The sequence below is a fragment of the Macrobrachium nipponense genome, chromosome 21 (genome assembly GCF_015104395.2).
Source record: "Macrobrachium nipponense isolate FS-2020 chromosome 21, ASM1510439v2, whole genome shotgun sequence".
Taxonomy (NCBI): Eukaryota; Metazoa; Arthropoda; class Malacostraca; order Decapoda; family Palaemonidae; genus Macrobrachium; species Macrobrachium nipponense.
Window position 1 is genome coordinate 45,525,884 of NC_087212.1, and position 15,323 is coordinate 45,541,206.

General features: G+C 36.3%; 1 protein-coding gene across 8 annotated transcripts in view; it reads right to left on the reverse strand.

Annotated features, from left to right (window-relative positions):
• Positions 1-3,123: 3,123 nt before the first annotated feature.
• Positions 3,124-15,323, reverse strand: part of LOC135197995 (bromodomain-containing protein 1-like) — a 221,667-nt gene continuing 209,467 nt past the window's right edge. For all 8 annotated transcript variants that reach the window (XM_064225328.1, XM_064225327.1, XM_064225326.1 and 5 more), the window contains 4 exons: positions 12,912-13,026; positions 12,483-12,712; positions 12,181-12,323; positions 3,124-3,474 (listed from right to left, as the gene is read on the reverse strand). In XM_064225328.1, the coding sequence (XP_064081398.1) occupies positions 3,276-3,474; positions 12,181-12,323; positions 12,483-12,712; positions 12,912-13,026 (687 nt within the window). In that variant the 3' untranslated portion in view covers positions 3,124-3,275. The remainder of the gene's footprint in view (positions 3,475-12,180; positions 12,324-12,482; positions 12,713-12,911; positions 13,027-15,323) is intronic.

Here is a 15,323-nt window from a genome sequence, read left to right on the forward strand (position 1 = left end):
TATATAATGTAATCGTCATAAGGCTGATAAAATCAAACATACACTGCCAATTCCAGTTATTCTTAAAAGACAATTTTTCCTTTGCCTTGGATATTGTTGTATTGCTATGGTAAATTATAATTTAATGCCCTCGGTAGTATATATATTCCTAAAATAAAGCAGATTTGCTTCGATATAGGTTGCGGAAGAACAGTGAATGGTAGGTCTTACGAATGACCGTAGTCTCAAAACTTTCTAGGGCTTGCTATTGTGTATTATTAGAATTAGTCGGTGTATGATCGTGAATGACGAACAGAATAACAAAACCTTAACAAACCTGGGCAGTGGTTACACCAGAAGAAATTTATCTTTGATTAATGAATTATATAAACCTATCTTAGTGCAAATAGTTGATTTAGGCTTACCCAGGGGTTGATGCAAAGAGAAACATGTTCGTTATTCATTCCCCGAGATTTTTATAAGTTATCGATGCGCCCTCTTCATCTCTCTAAAATAACGCCTCATGTTTTAACATCCCGTCCTTTAATATTGTATATACCGTTTAATGAACTGAAATTTGAAACATTCGAGCAGCTTTTAAAAATGGAAGTACACATAAAATCAATGCCAAGTTGACTCGATCTTTTAAGTGTTATCAAGAATGCAGACACGGATGGAAGCATTTTGTTTATAGGCAACTATTCTTTTTGTGTATGGCCGTGTGACGATTTGAGGTAGAAAAGAATAATTTGAAGGGACAAGGATACGTCTTTTGTAGCTTGGGACATTTGTTAACATTCTAACTCTAATTGGATTTTATCCAAAAACATCAACAAAGTAACTTGCCGTTTTTCAATAAACAACACAACTTTCCCTTACATTGAAATATCTGAAAGGTCGCTATCTGCCTTGAGATTATGTGAGCCCGATAATCCTGATTGTCAACTAATAATTTACAATAATATCCCTAATAACTGGTGGGACAAGTATTATTGGAGAAAATGCAACACCGGCTTTCCTGTAAGGTGACAAAGTGGGAGGGAAGGTTCTAAAATGAGTGATATAATTTAGAAACCACAATGAAATCTACTTTTCTTTCATTTGATTATTACCTTTGCTTCAGATATAGACAGATCATCTTTTAATCTTTACTTGAAGCTCTGCTTAAGTAGGTCCAAGGTAAAGAGAGGCTTTACCTTCGGTAGGCCTATATACGGGGTCATCCTTGCCCTGAGGTGTGAGCATCGTTTGATGCCGGCCAAGAAGAGCTGTTCTATGGGGCCAAGTCTAGTTGATAGTTTTCCTCTAGTAATGAATATAACTTTTTTAAGATCTGTGTGGTCACAGTCTCCATTTGTTACTGGACATTTCAGCTGGAAGAAAATCTCAAGGAAACATGACAAGGAAGAACTTTGTTGCTAGTTGTTGGTAAATGTTTTAAACATTTCTCCGAGTTAATTATCATCTTGGAAGGTATACAGTAAACTTATAGCTGCGATAACATCGGGATAAAGTAAAAATTTTGAGAGATTTTGATGACTTATTTGTAAGGGTTGTGTCCAACAATTGATATTGTTTGCTGGTTGAGAATTAGACTGCCAAGTAAAACGTTTAAAACTGCAAGCATTATTTTGCATTTTCCAGTGTGAAATTGAGTCATGTTCATTCATCAAATAACTCTTGGTCAAACGAGTGTGCAAAGTTTAAAAGACAAGGAACAATTTACTTTTTGTTCAATGAGTTATATGTCTCCAGCAGTGAGTTTAATATATATTCGACCTCATGTGGTGCACTATAGGCATTACTGTAGGTTCTTTGCAGCAACCTATTTCATTCCTTTTGCTGTACCTGTTTATGTTCCATTTCTTTTATCCTGCTTTTCACCCTCTCCTAACAATTGTTTCATAGAGCAACTGCGAGGTTTTGCCACTGTTAAAAGTTTGAAACCATTTTACTTTTAGGTCTTAGTGCTTGACCTTTGGCCCAATTATTTATTTTTTTCATTCGCCCGAGTAGGAATTACAACAGCACCATCTTGGGATTTCTTTGAGACATCAGTTGCCCTTTAGACCATGGAAAGTGGGAAAGTCAGCGATGAAATTCACTTTAAAAGAGGGGAGAACACAGTACTTAGCTTTTCCGCAAATGTTTATTTAGCCAGTGTGGGTTTGTCTCCAGAAATACTTTTAAGTCATGGCAGAAGATATGGGTAGAGCTGTGTGTGATATCCTGTGTCAACTATTGGCTCAATTCCTAGCCTTGGTTTCAGGACTTAGCACCAGTGATTCTAAGTAGTAGATGATTCGATCTCTTTGCCTTTAATAGTAGTCTCCTAATGATGTCTAAAGGAGGTTGACATTTGACAGGCCACAGCACCCTGAATAAGCATTTGCAGCAGAACCCAAAAGGGTGAGTGGTCATTGTGTATATGTCTGTTTGTCTTTAATAATGGTAACTTTGAAATACAGATTAATATCTTCATTACCATGATTGCCTGGCCTCCCAGCCCTAGTGCTGGGTCATATGGCCCAAATTTCATGTTTTCATTTATATTGTAGTGCACACTTTATAAGTCTGCATCCTTTAATTGAGTGGATTTTGTGCATCATTTTTTTTTAGTGATGTTATATATACACAGCATTCATGAATTGGTAATGTGATGCTGTACCTATGGATTTGTGGTGATTTTAAATTTATCTTGATTCCTTAGTTTGGGTAGCATAGTCTGTCAAGGCAAAAGTCTTGAGCAAAGCATTTTGTTTGTTAAACTGCAATATTAGTGGATGAATTGCAACTAATGCATGTTTAATTATATATCTGTATAGGCTAGACAAGGTTAGGCTGGGATTTTGTGGTAGACATCAACAACTAACTACATTTATTTTTATTATAAATATTAGCACTTAGCATAAATCCATAACCACACCCGCTTAGATCTACAATGTTAGAGTAAATAATGTTTCTGTATCTAGCATAAAAAGGGTAAAAAAGAATTAATAATTATATAATATATTTTCTGATTACAATGCACAATAAAACTGGTATACAATAATTCTCAAGATTTGTATAAAAATAAATAAGTTAAATTAAAAGAAACTCATGTAGCACTGAATTTTGTACAAAAAAAAAAAAAAAAAAAAAAAAAAAAAAAAAAAAAAAAAAACGCAAACATGCCATGTTGGAAAAGGAAGAGCATGGCAATAAAGGGAAGAGGTTACTCCTTAGTTCAGCACTTTTTTGTGCTGTGAAAGTTAACGGGACATAGAAAAATAAAGAGCGATTATGACATGCCAGAGTTAGCTGGCTTCTTCGTTGTCTGATTCTCCACTGAGTCCAGTGTTTTCTCCTGTGACTCGACACCGGTGTAAAATAGCTTTCTCGTAGGCTTTCTTGACCGCTTTCCTCTCAGCTGGTTTCCGAGATTCAACTAGTTTGGCTTTATCTAATGCTGAATCTACACCTAGAGGTTCTAATTTAACACGTGGCAGCCACTGCCTGTTGGAAAAAGAATAATGGAAAGTAAGGAAAAATAATTTAGCTTATGGTTGGTTATTGACATTCAGTAGTTTTCATTTCACAAAGCATTTTTTCATATAAGCCTATTCGTCGCATTGCTGTATTAGTCCAGACTGAGGGGCTTCTACTTATCACGCTTAAATTGCTGTATATTTTGTGTTGAAGAGATCAAAAGTGACTGTAGTTAAATGGGGATAGCAGTCACTTGGTGATTAATAGGCTTGTAAGATAGTGTTTTGTGTCTAATACTACATACAAACCCCTATCACAGATAACCTTTGCCCAGTGAACCAGCTTGGCAGGTCTTCAAAGACATGATTCAATTATGACATTCATAATTGTGTTTCTGTGGCAACATTAACTTTTTGACATATGGTTATTGCAAGTCTTTATCAAATAATTCTTATTTCTTCTTGAGCTTCATATGGAGTAATTTTAAATAACAGGATTTCATTAGTAAATGTTCAATGATTCAGTATAAAAATCGGCAACTTTCATAGATTCAATTTAATGCTGACATTACATTTGCCAGCATTAATTGCAGAAAACTTGTACAGTGTGGGGACTAGCATGCTGATCAGTGATTTGTTTATGAAGACTATCTTCTATGAGGTTTGTTTATAAAGTAATGAAAGTATTCTGTGTTTGATCTGGCAACAGTGTATAATTCCCGTTAGCCGTGGTCCAATATCAACGTCCCATGAAGTTAACAGGTGGACTTAGGGCTCACGTTTTGTGGAGCAATTTTGTTTTGTCTGTGTCAAACATGAGCAAGCACGGTTACAGGCAACACTGTGCCTTCAAGATTTGTTTCAAGCTCCGTCAATGCCACTGTAACTTGTGCAGAACTTCAACTGGCCCATGGTGAGACTGCTTTTTCAAGAGCACTTTTCAGATGGCTCAAACATTTTGAGGAGGCTTGAGAATCCATTTAAGACAATCCTCGGTCAGGAAAGATGGCCTTCCTGACCAAAGATGATCACCAATGGATTCTTGGCCTTCCCAAAATGCTGTGAACCATCTGAAAACCTGTCCTCTTGACAAAGCAGTCTCCCCATAAGCCAGTTGATGTTTTGCACATGTTTCAGTGCCACTGTGTCAGAGTTTGAAACAAAACTGGACTGCACAGTGTTGCCTGTAAACTATATAACTGCTCACTACTTTTGGAGCCTCTTAATGTGCTCACTATTTTACTAATTTTGCAAAATTTGCTCTCACACTCCACCTGTTGATTTTGAACCACAGTAAAGGGTTATCATACAGAGTTGCCAGATTGAATGCTATGAGACTAGTCTCTCATTACTTTTATTTACAGGCTTTGTATGTCGCACATCCAAGACACCATGTGATGCTTTGTTTGTTCCTTCTTCATCTCATACTCTTGTTCATGTTATCAAGACTGTCTCTGCTGAAATAACTACTTATTTATGTCTTTTCCTTGTGTCAATAGAAGGAAGAATGTACCTATTCATGTTTCAGCTTAATCACCTGGCCTTGACCTCGGGCTTTGTACAGGCTACTTGTCTTCCACTGGCTCCTGTCTTCAACTTCATTACAGATTTTTGTGACCAGTAAAAGTCTTTCATTGAATCACTCAAGAAGGGGGTGGCTTTTGTCTCTTAATTTTTGCCTCCATTCTTTATGTCCTATGATGTAACCACCAAATATTCAATGCAGTCTACTGAGGCCTAGCTTTCCTTGCAAAATGTAGACTCAACTGCAACCATGCTTTTGAACATCACTGTACCTTCAGCTTCAAATGCATTGATTTTCCTGTAGAACCTTCTCCAGTTGTACGGAGATCAGGGCAATGTTTTCTCACCATGCGAGTACAGATCTTATGTGGAGAATGTCTGCCAGGAAGTCCAAGTACACAAGCATTTTCTAGGGCATTGCAAGTAAAATGAGCTTTCCAGAGTCAACCTTCTCTCACTGAGGATTTTACTATATACTCTTCAGTGGCTGTGATTGGTTCACCCACACAACCTTAATTTACATATAAGGGTATTGAATCATCAACTCAAGGTAAAATAAGCAATGCAGAATAGTACACAAAAAATTACCCAATAAGTAAAACAAAAGAAAAAATGAAAAATTAACAAACAAACAATTTAGCTTGTACATGACACTGAACAATATTAAAACTTACTGGTAACTAATAAATTATTTAAATTTTCACACATAGTTACCTAAACATAAGGGAGAAGATGCACACACTATCAATAAAAAAATCACTCACAAAAGAATAATGAAAGAAAAGTCTGATGGCTCACTCACACTTAAATATACCCACATGCAGAGTATCAGAGTAAAATATGTTCTGGGCAGAACAGACGCCAGTAAAACACTACGCTAGAATATGAAGTATGACTTGATATATAGTATCAGTTTGGTCTGTATTTTATTTTTAATTTCTGTATTGGTGAAATGTGGGCGATGGCACCGAGGAATGTGAATTGGTGTGTAGATTGCACGTTTGGGACGTATAAGAATGATTAGGCTAGGAAAATGTTCTAACTGGTAGCACTAGCATGGTCGATTAAAGATGGTGAGATCAGATAGTGAACAAAGGGAGATAAGATGGAGAAGGAATTGTCTGAAATTTAGTGGGATACAAGACTAGTACAAAGGATGGAAAGGACAAGTCAAAGATTGGCTAGTGGTAGTGGAGAAGTAGTGAAATATCCAGGGATAGAGATAAGAATGAGCTTAAAAGGGAAAGCCTTAGAAGTAACGGAAGGAATAGCTAAGAGATGAACTTAGGGTAAAGAGGGTTCAAAGATAATCCTATCCAAACTAGATGAAGTTTATCTAAAAGTTTGCTAATGGAGAATTACAGTAAAATGAAAAACTGTTAAAATAGGAAGATAATCTAATGAAAAGATGAAAGATTTTTTTATTAGTTATGAAAAGGCAGAATCAGGGTGTAACAGAGCTATGGGGAAAAGCATGCTTGAAGGAGAAGCTAAGGGTTTTCATGTATAGAGACAAGCAAATTTCACAGAAAATAAAAAAACAAATGGTATTAGCAGTTTGTAGTCAAGGAAAGTTGGAACATAAAACAGTGTTACAAATAATGAAAATAATATTTGAGGGATTAGGGAATAAAGAGGAATGGGAATAGCGGGGGTCAGAAGGCAATGCAAATTCTGGGAGAGAGGGAAAACCAGAGATATAGGGGAAATGGAACCGAGGTAGGGGTGGAAGAAATCCTATAAATAATAAAGGGAAAGTAATATTTAAGTGCAATATGCAAATCAGAATGGCATTGGGCTAGGGATTGTCCTCAGAATCTTCAAAATAGGAAGAAAACAGAAACAAAACAACAAGAAAATAAGCAGAAAACAGAAACTGGGCCAGAGTAGTTTATGTAGGAGAAGTTAGTAAAAAAAAGGAAGTCTTGGAAGAGGTTGATGCAATTTTAGACAGGATGTAAATTAACAGTTTGCGGGGGGAATTGTGACTAGCACATGTTGTGGGTTTAGTCAGGAAGAGTTGAGGAGAATGAAGGATACTAGGACAGTCTCTAAGAAAGTATTTAATTTTGGTGAGTCATCATATAGGTCAAAAGGAGTAATGGAAATACCAGTGATATTGAAAAAGTTTTATTTGAAGACAGAAATTTAGCAGTGATATACCGTGGCTTAAAAAAAAAAAAAAAGTAAAATAGGTATGACCATAGATTTGAAAGAAAATTGTGTTATAATAGTAGTGGGGGAAATGAAGGTAAAATTGAGAAAAGACATACAGAGGGTTACTTAAGATTACCAGTAATAAGGAGGAAAGTAGAAAAAGAAGTTATTACTGTAAGTTAGAAGGGAAAGAGTCAGGGAAATTAAAGTCACACTGATGAAGTTACATCTACAGTTTGGTCCAAAATTGGAGATAAAATATGGAAGTTAACAGAGGAAACACAATGGAGTGATAGTTTGATAGAAAAAGAAAAGGAGGAAATAAAAAAGTTACTAACAGACTTGATTGCCTAGTTGTGAGGTATGTAAAAGATATAAAAGAAACCCAGCTAAACCAGTACGTAGTAGGATTTTCTTGGAGTAAAACATTTAATGAAGTTGTAGTAATGGATGTGGGAGAGATAAAAGAGAGAAAATTCTTGGTAATGGTAGATATGGCGATAAGGTATTGTTAGGCTTCTGGATAAAAGATAAAAAACCAGAAACTATTATAAAGGCACTTTTTGATGGTTGGTTTGCTATATTTGGAGCCTTCCAAAATATTGTCAGACAATGGGGGAGAATTTCAAAACAAACAAAGTAAGAAGGATGGTAGAAAGATGGAATATTCAAGTATTAGCCACAGCATTAGAACCTCCATGGAACAACATATTATGTGAAAAGACCATAAGCATAATCAAAGAAAGTTTAAGAAAGGTGATAGATGATGAAGTGGATTGGTCCATAGCATTAAGTTGGGTAGTGAGTGCTAGGAACTGCTTAATAAATAATGGAGGTTTCTCTCCTAACCCATTAGTATTTGGAAAATTTCTTCCTTGCCTAATATGGGAAAAGAGAGTTCAAGTCCTGCAAGCAGAGAGAAAGGTATGGAGGAGCATACAGTAAGGGATACACTGAATGCAATGGATAAAGCCAGAGAAGTTTTTATCAAATATGAGTCTTTTGTAATAAAATAAGAATGGTTTTAAATAAAAATGTCAGAGAACATAAATTTGAAGAAGCAGCAGTGGGAGAGGAGGTAGTCTATAAGAGAAAATGAAAATGAATGAACCTGCTCAGGTGTGGGATATCAGGGAAAACATTAGTGGTTAAACATGGGGATTCTTTAAGAGACATAGCTAGAATACACGTTACTAGGATTCGAAGACTATCAGCAAACAGAAAACATATTTAAAATAGATAAATCACATATTGCAAACGGTAGATACTATGCCCCAAATGAAGGGAATGTAGATAGTCAGGAAAAGGAGATAATGGGCTGGAGAAGGAATGCAGACAAAGATGAGGCTACAGAAAGAAATGTGGAAGAGGAAACTTGGAAGATGACGGGGAAAGCGAGTTAATAGAAGGTGGGTTAATAGAAGAGATACCCAAAGGGAAATGGCATTAGAGCTATAAACAATGATACAAGACAAGTAGAAAAATGGACTACAGTAGGGCCTCGATAATCGCGGGGGACAGGGCCCAGAACCCCCCTTGATAAGTAAATACCAGTGTTATCCTGGTAACCCCCTCATAACCCCCTAAAAAATTGCTTTAAACTGCCTAATTTAATAATTAACCCACCCAAGACCACTATTTCAATGTTTATAACTGCCTACTTTAGTTCAAGCACCAAATATGTCTTCAACCTTAAACTAAATTCAAGACAGTTTCAAAGTTATTCTTTCCTCTTCAATTTCCCCTTCATCAGATCAGCAAACAAAAGTATATTACCTAACAATTCCTTTCTATTTTCATGATTTGGCTGCTGCACCAAACTAAAAGTACATAGTATATCTATTTCGTGAATGAACATATTTATGATAAAATAAACATGATTTACTGTAATGATTACAGCACCCAAATATAATATCATTGTATAAACAGCAAAATACAGCAATAAAAATCTATTTTTGTCTTTTGTTTACGTTTAGAATCAGCTGATGGACGTTTATTACCGAAAGAATTATTTTGGAAAACAATTGTTGCTAAAAGAAACTAATTTATTAATGGAATTATTATTATTTTTAACTTTGTATATAATAGTTTATGATATTATGATACAGTAATTCATATTTCATTGAGAGAGAGAGAGAGAGGAGAGAGAGATCGAGAGAGAGAGAGAGAGAGAGAGAGAGAGAAGCGAGAGAGAGAGAGAGAGAGAGAGCAGCTTAGGAGGAGAGTAATTGTTGAACAGCTTGAGAGACCATCTTAGGACGAGAGTAACTTGACTAGCTTAGCTCGAGAATAACAATGAAATTTGTATTTTAAATATTTTTATGGTGATAAGAAATGAAACATCGATAGTAATAAGATATTCTCTTGTATACTGTTATAATAATATGGCAACACATTTGTACCTACAAATGTCGGGGACCATCTTGTTCTTTTATTACGACAATAATAGATCAGTATTATAGTTTTTTTCTGTAAGTGATGAGAGAGAGAGAGAGAGAGAGAGAGAAGGAGAGAGATAGAGAGAGTGAGAGAGGCGAAGAGAGAGAGATTTTTGCTATTTTGCTATTCAAATTCATTAATTGTTGAAAAATTTTGTCTAATTGGGTTTATCCTAAAAATGCATTTAGTCATGAAAAGAAGAAAGCACAGTAATTAGTGAATCTTGCTCTATGATAAAATTCGCGATTTTGTTAATTCTCCGGGATATAGTATTTGGGCTCCAAAAAAAAAAGTAAGTAAAGTGATTTATGATAGAGTTTAGAGGATACTTAAGTAAAATACAATGTAGTTTGTAGAACAGCGTAACCACTATCACATTATGTAAAAATAGTATGTACGAATGAGACTGTAGGTTTGGTGACGTCACGGTGATCATACTTATTTTTTTTTGTGAATGAATATACATTTATGATAAAAAATAGTTACTGTACTGCTTACAGTACCATACTGTAATATTAATGTAATCACATCAAAACAAAGTAATCAGTGCATACTGTAAACTTGTAAAGTGTATTTTTCTTTGGAAAAATGCATTCCCCAAGGAATTATTCTTTGAAGAGGCTTTTTAGTATGAAGATAAGCCAATAATATATAAGATATGCATTTTATTATGAATATATGACAATATTATATAAGGTAAAAATGGTTTTATTACGTTTACGCTTCGTCGCCGATCGCAAACAATACGATAATCTATGACAGTTATCGTTTGTATGACGACTGCAGTGTTCAGAGAAGTTGATTACGTTATACCAATACAATAATGAAGTTCGAATTGAAAATTAATGTTTTCCTAAATGTTATTACTACTGTAATAACACTACTACTATTAACATTTCTAAAAGGTTAAGAATGACAAAGGTCGCTGTGAAGTGTAACTCAATGTTTACATTTCTGCTGGCCACTCAACTACAAGTTGATATTAATAATGTGGAATTATTCTATGAATAGGCTATATACGTATTATGAAGATATGCCAATAATATGTAAGGTGAGAATGGTTTTATTACCTTTATTGTCATAATGTGAATCTGTTAATGCATTTGCTGGTTATCGGAACCAGACAAGGCTTAGCCTACCACAGACAAGCCTGTGATGCTGGGATTCATACCAGCGATATAGACTGAGAAATGGTCCAAGGAAAAACCTGTGATTGCTGATCCGCGACTAAGCGAGGCCCCACTGTATATTAAGTCTTGCAGGAAAAAGATCAAGCAAATCTTGGGCTGAGTCATAGAATGTACAAGACTCACAGTCAAGTGACAAGAGATGGATTAACTTAAGGGATTATAGTCATGTAGAAAAAATTGAGGATGAAGAAGAGGTGTTGCTAGGATTTGAAAATATAAGCGTAATTTAAGCTAATGAAAAAGAACTACAATGTTTGAGAGAAAACAAGGTATAGTATTATGAAGTAAATGTCGGACAAAAAGCTATATCTACAAGATGGACAGTAACTGAAAAGGTAAATGTGGGGGAAAGGATATATGTAAAGCAAGATTGGTAGCTAGAAGTTTTGAAGAAGAGTTGGCTTTATGGGAAAAAGACCCTCCTACATGCAATGCTGAAATTTTAAAATTTTGTTCAACAATAATAAAACTGAAAAACTGGAATGGTTATATATTAGATGTTAAAACTGCATATTTACAAGGTGACGAAGCTAATATAATCTTTTGGAAAAAGTTTTTTTGTGTACACATGTAGATGATTTGTGCTAGGAGGATCTGAAGGATTTTTAAAGGAAACCATTGGCAAATTGAAAGGGAAATTGAAAGTAGAACAAAAAAGTAAAAGTTTCACGTATATAGGAGTAATAGATGTATTAACTAAAGCAGGAGTTTCAGGGGGAAATATTAGCAATTATATAGAGGGTGAGTTGGAGAATAAAGGAAATTAGAGAGGATTAGGTTAGGAAAAGGTTGGAGGGAGAAAGAGACATGTGTGATTATATATCACTTTAGTCAGTGTTATTTTATATTTATTTTCTCTATTGGTAAAATGTGGGTGATGTTAAATGTATGGGAAATGCGGGTGGAAAAGTAAACAATAACAGAGCGTGCAGAAGAGGGCGCACGGAACTAGTGTTTGGTAGGAGAGAGCTCTATGTCGTATAAGAATTTGTGGGTTGTAAGTCATGTTGAGGTGTTATTCATTGCACATTTGTGGCATATAGAAAAGATTAGGCTAGGAAAATATTCAAATGAGTAACTAAACACAGACTCGTAGTTCTCCAAACTTAGCTCATTTACAAGTTGAAACTTCTTATTAGTATCAAAGTAACCAAATTATTCAATTACAGTAGAGAACATATGCATTCTTGAGGCAAAGAGATTCTCCAGAAGTGCCAGACCTGAATCAAATGGTTGCTTACGACTTAAAATTTGAGAATACTTGATGGCTGTCATCTACGTGTGACCTCCATTTTCTATATTGGACTTCTACCAACACAAAGAATGGTCAATATTATAAATAATTTGTCTGTTATGAAGCAAATATAAATTTCATATATCCCTAACAGAAGATATTTCAGTTACTTACAAAAGATAAAACTTACCAAGTTCGTTTATTATCAAAAAAGAGAACCAAATACATAGGAGATGGGTAATTGTTGGCTAAAGCCAACACATCATCCGGCGGAACAGGAATGGGCACACCATTGTGAAAGTAACCAGTCTTTGGCATTTTTGGGTTTATGATCTGCAAGAGTAAAAAACAACCACTAATCATACATTCCCCTTAAATGCATTCTGTACTTTACATGTATGTCTGACAGGTATCGAGGATAATTACTATTAAAGAATGAAAAACAAAAGCTATAGGAAATGTTGTAATATGTGAGCTGCACTATATACTTACTAATGCAGGATACCAAGGGTATCCTCGACATTTGGCCCAAACGAGGTCTAGAGGTTCTAATGGAATCTGATCTCCCGTTGGTTCTGATCCAGGGGAATCGCCATCTCCACTTGAATCAGTCTCACTGCCTCCACCCTCTGAATCTGTGTCTGTTGCTGTGTCATCTTCTGTGTCACTTAGTGTTGAATTAGACTCAGAGTGTGTATCTTCATCAGTTTCTGGAGGGATATCTGATTAAAAAATAATTGAAACAATTAGACTTAGACTGGGCATCCTCATCAGTTACTGGAAGGATAGCTGATCAAAAAATAATTTCGCAAAGCTTCAAACCCTCTTGCTGTTTCAAGATACAGGAAAACTAGATTTCATTTATATCATGCTACATCAAATTTTTATCTCAAGAGTAAGACAAAATTAACCTTAACCTACCTCCCCCCTGTCTGTACATTTTAAAGGAATCCTTGGCAGGAGGCACCCCTGCATCTAGATCTAAAATGGATATGCCATCTGGAAACGACAAAGATGATGAACTGGTTTTTGCAGTCTGAAAGGAAATAAGCCATCATGATATTTATATATGAGAGACCTGAGAACCAAAATACAGTGACACCTCAACAATACAGTCTTGTCATACCTTGAAATAATTTAAAATTCTAGTTTAGTTTGATAAGGACTACAGGTAAACAAGAACCTGATATATAGAATTTAATAAATTAAATTAAAAAATTATTTTTTAAACTTATTGATGAATTACTACATGACACAATGACAAAAATCCATTCTTTATCAATCCTCAGAAACATTTCAGTACAGAGCTATGATACCACCAACTTGATTAAGCCACCAGCTCACTCTTTGCTGCTTGTGACCACATGTGCCAGTGCCTGACTTACTCTCAGCTGTACAAGCAGATTTCTATACTAGGAGTTTCGTAATTTCATTCTCTTTGCTGTGGCTGATTTTCAAGTGGATATTAAAATGACAAATGTTTAAAAACAATTTGCATTTTTCATAGCTAACAAACCTGAGGTCTTAATAATAGGATAATTTTCAAGGGCCTAGCTGGAACCGGTGACACTAAACAATCAGAGATTGTAAAGCAAGGAATCAGTGAAATCTGGCAATGTGTGCGCATATTGGGTGAAAGCTGGTCAGATACTTTGCAACCCACACCATCACGTTAGTCTTTCCCAATCCAGGATGTCATAAGATGACAGAGGGACGGCTAGAGGTGGGCTGTAAAACGTTAAGACATCGGGTTTGTTAGCTGTGAAAAATACAAATTGTTTTTAAAAATTTGTCATTTGTTTATACGCGAAACAAACCTTTGGTCTTAACAATAGGATAGACTTATACTTGGTGGGAGGTACAGACATCCTAAACCGGCTGGGGGATAACCCACCAACCCACCTGCAAAAAGAAATATCTACAGGTGGTGGACCAATGCCCGTGAGAAGGTAGATAAACCGATATCCAACAACTTAGCCAACTGGGTTTTATACAATGATATATAAGGGAACTAAAGAAAATCTCTGACTGTTCAATAATAAACCAAATAAGCCAGAGCTTCGTTATCACTCCTCACTCCCTCCTTGCTAGAGAGCGGAGTATTTGCTACTGAATAGAGGGTTTGATTATTTGATAACAGACCAAACAAACTACTGGTATGACTACCTTTACTCACCTGTATGAGACCAGTCCAGCGAATGACGGGTCTATTCCTCAACCTGCCCGTAGAAAGAAGAAAGGAATAAAAGAAAGAGACCAGCCAACTCACTCATTCTCTCTTCCACACAATCGTCTTAGGCAAGATACAAATTTGCCCAGTGAAGGGGGAATGATGAGTTACACAATCTGCTGGGCAGCCACCACAGAACCTAAGGAAAAGGTGTCCATAGACCTGTGGGCAACATCCTTAAGATAAAAAGAGGAGAACGTTGACTGACGTAACCAAGTAGTACCAGTGTTCAGAACTCTATGAACAGCCAAATTTCTCTTGAATGCCAGAGAGGAGCTAATACCTGACGTCATGTGCTCTAGCCTGCACGGACACAGTGAAGGAATCATTAAGAGGCAAATACGCCAGCCTGATAGCCTCACATATCCAGAGAGAGATTGTCTTCCTGGAAACCTCTTTCTTAGAAATCCCTGTGCTAACAAAAAGCCTACAACACCCTGGTCTGAAATGTCGCGTCCTCTTAAGATAGCAATGCAGGGCCCTGACAGAACATAATAAGAGCTCGTGAGAATCACCACCCACAGTCATCCAAAGATGGAATGGCCAAGGAGGCAAATCTGTCACCTTGTACCGAGGGATTGCGGGTCTTAGTCACGAATTTCGGGACAAATTCGGACACTGACCCCCAACCCCTGGTATGTTTCCCATTATAGCTCAGGCCACGAAACTCCCCTACTCTCTTCGAAGAGGCCAAGGCCAGGGGGAAAACTGTCTATAGTGTCAAGTTCCTGTCAGATGAATGATGTAAGGCTCATACAGAGCTTTAGTGAAACTCCTTAGGACCAAGGAAACATCCCAAATTGAAGGCCTAAGCTCTCTTGGAGAACAGGACTGCTCAAAGCCGTTGAACAACAGAGAGTGTTTCCAGGATGAAGAGATGTCAACACCTCTAAGATGTAAAACTAAACTCAGGGCTGCTCTTAGCCCCTGAGGAAGACTACAAAGTTTGCTTTGCGCTGAACAGAGGTTTTGAGTGGAGAAAAACTCCATCTACAACACATATCACAGTAGATTGCCCATTTACCTTGGTAAACTGCAGAGGTAGATTTTGTGAGATTGCTGGGCATATACCCTGCTGATTTCTGAGAAAAACCTCTCACTCA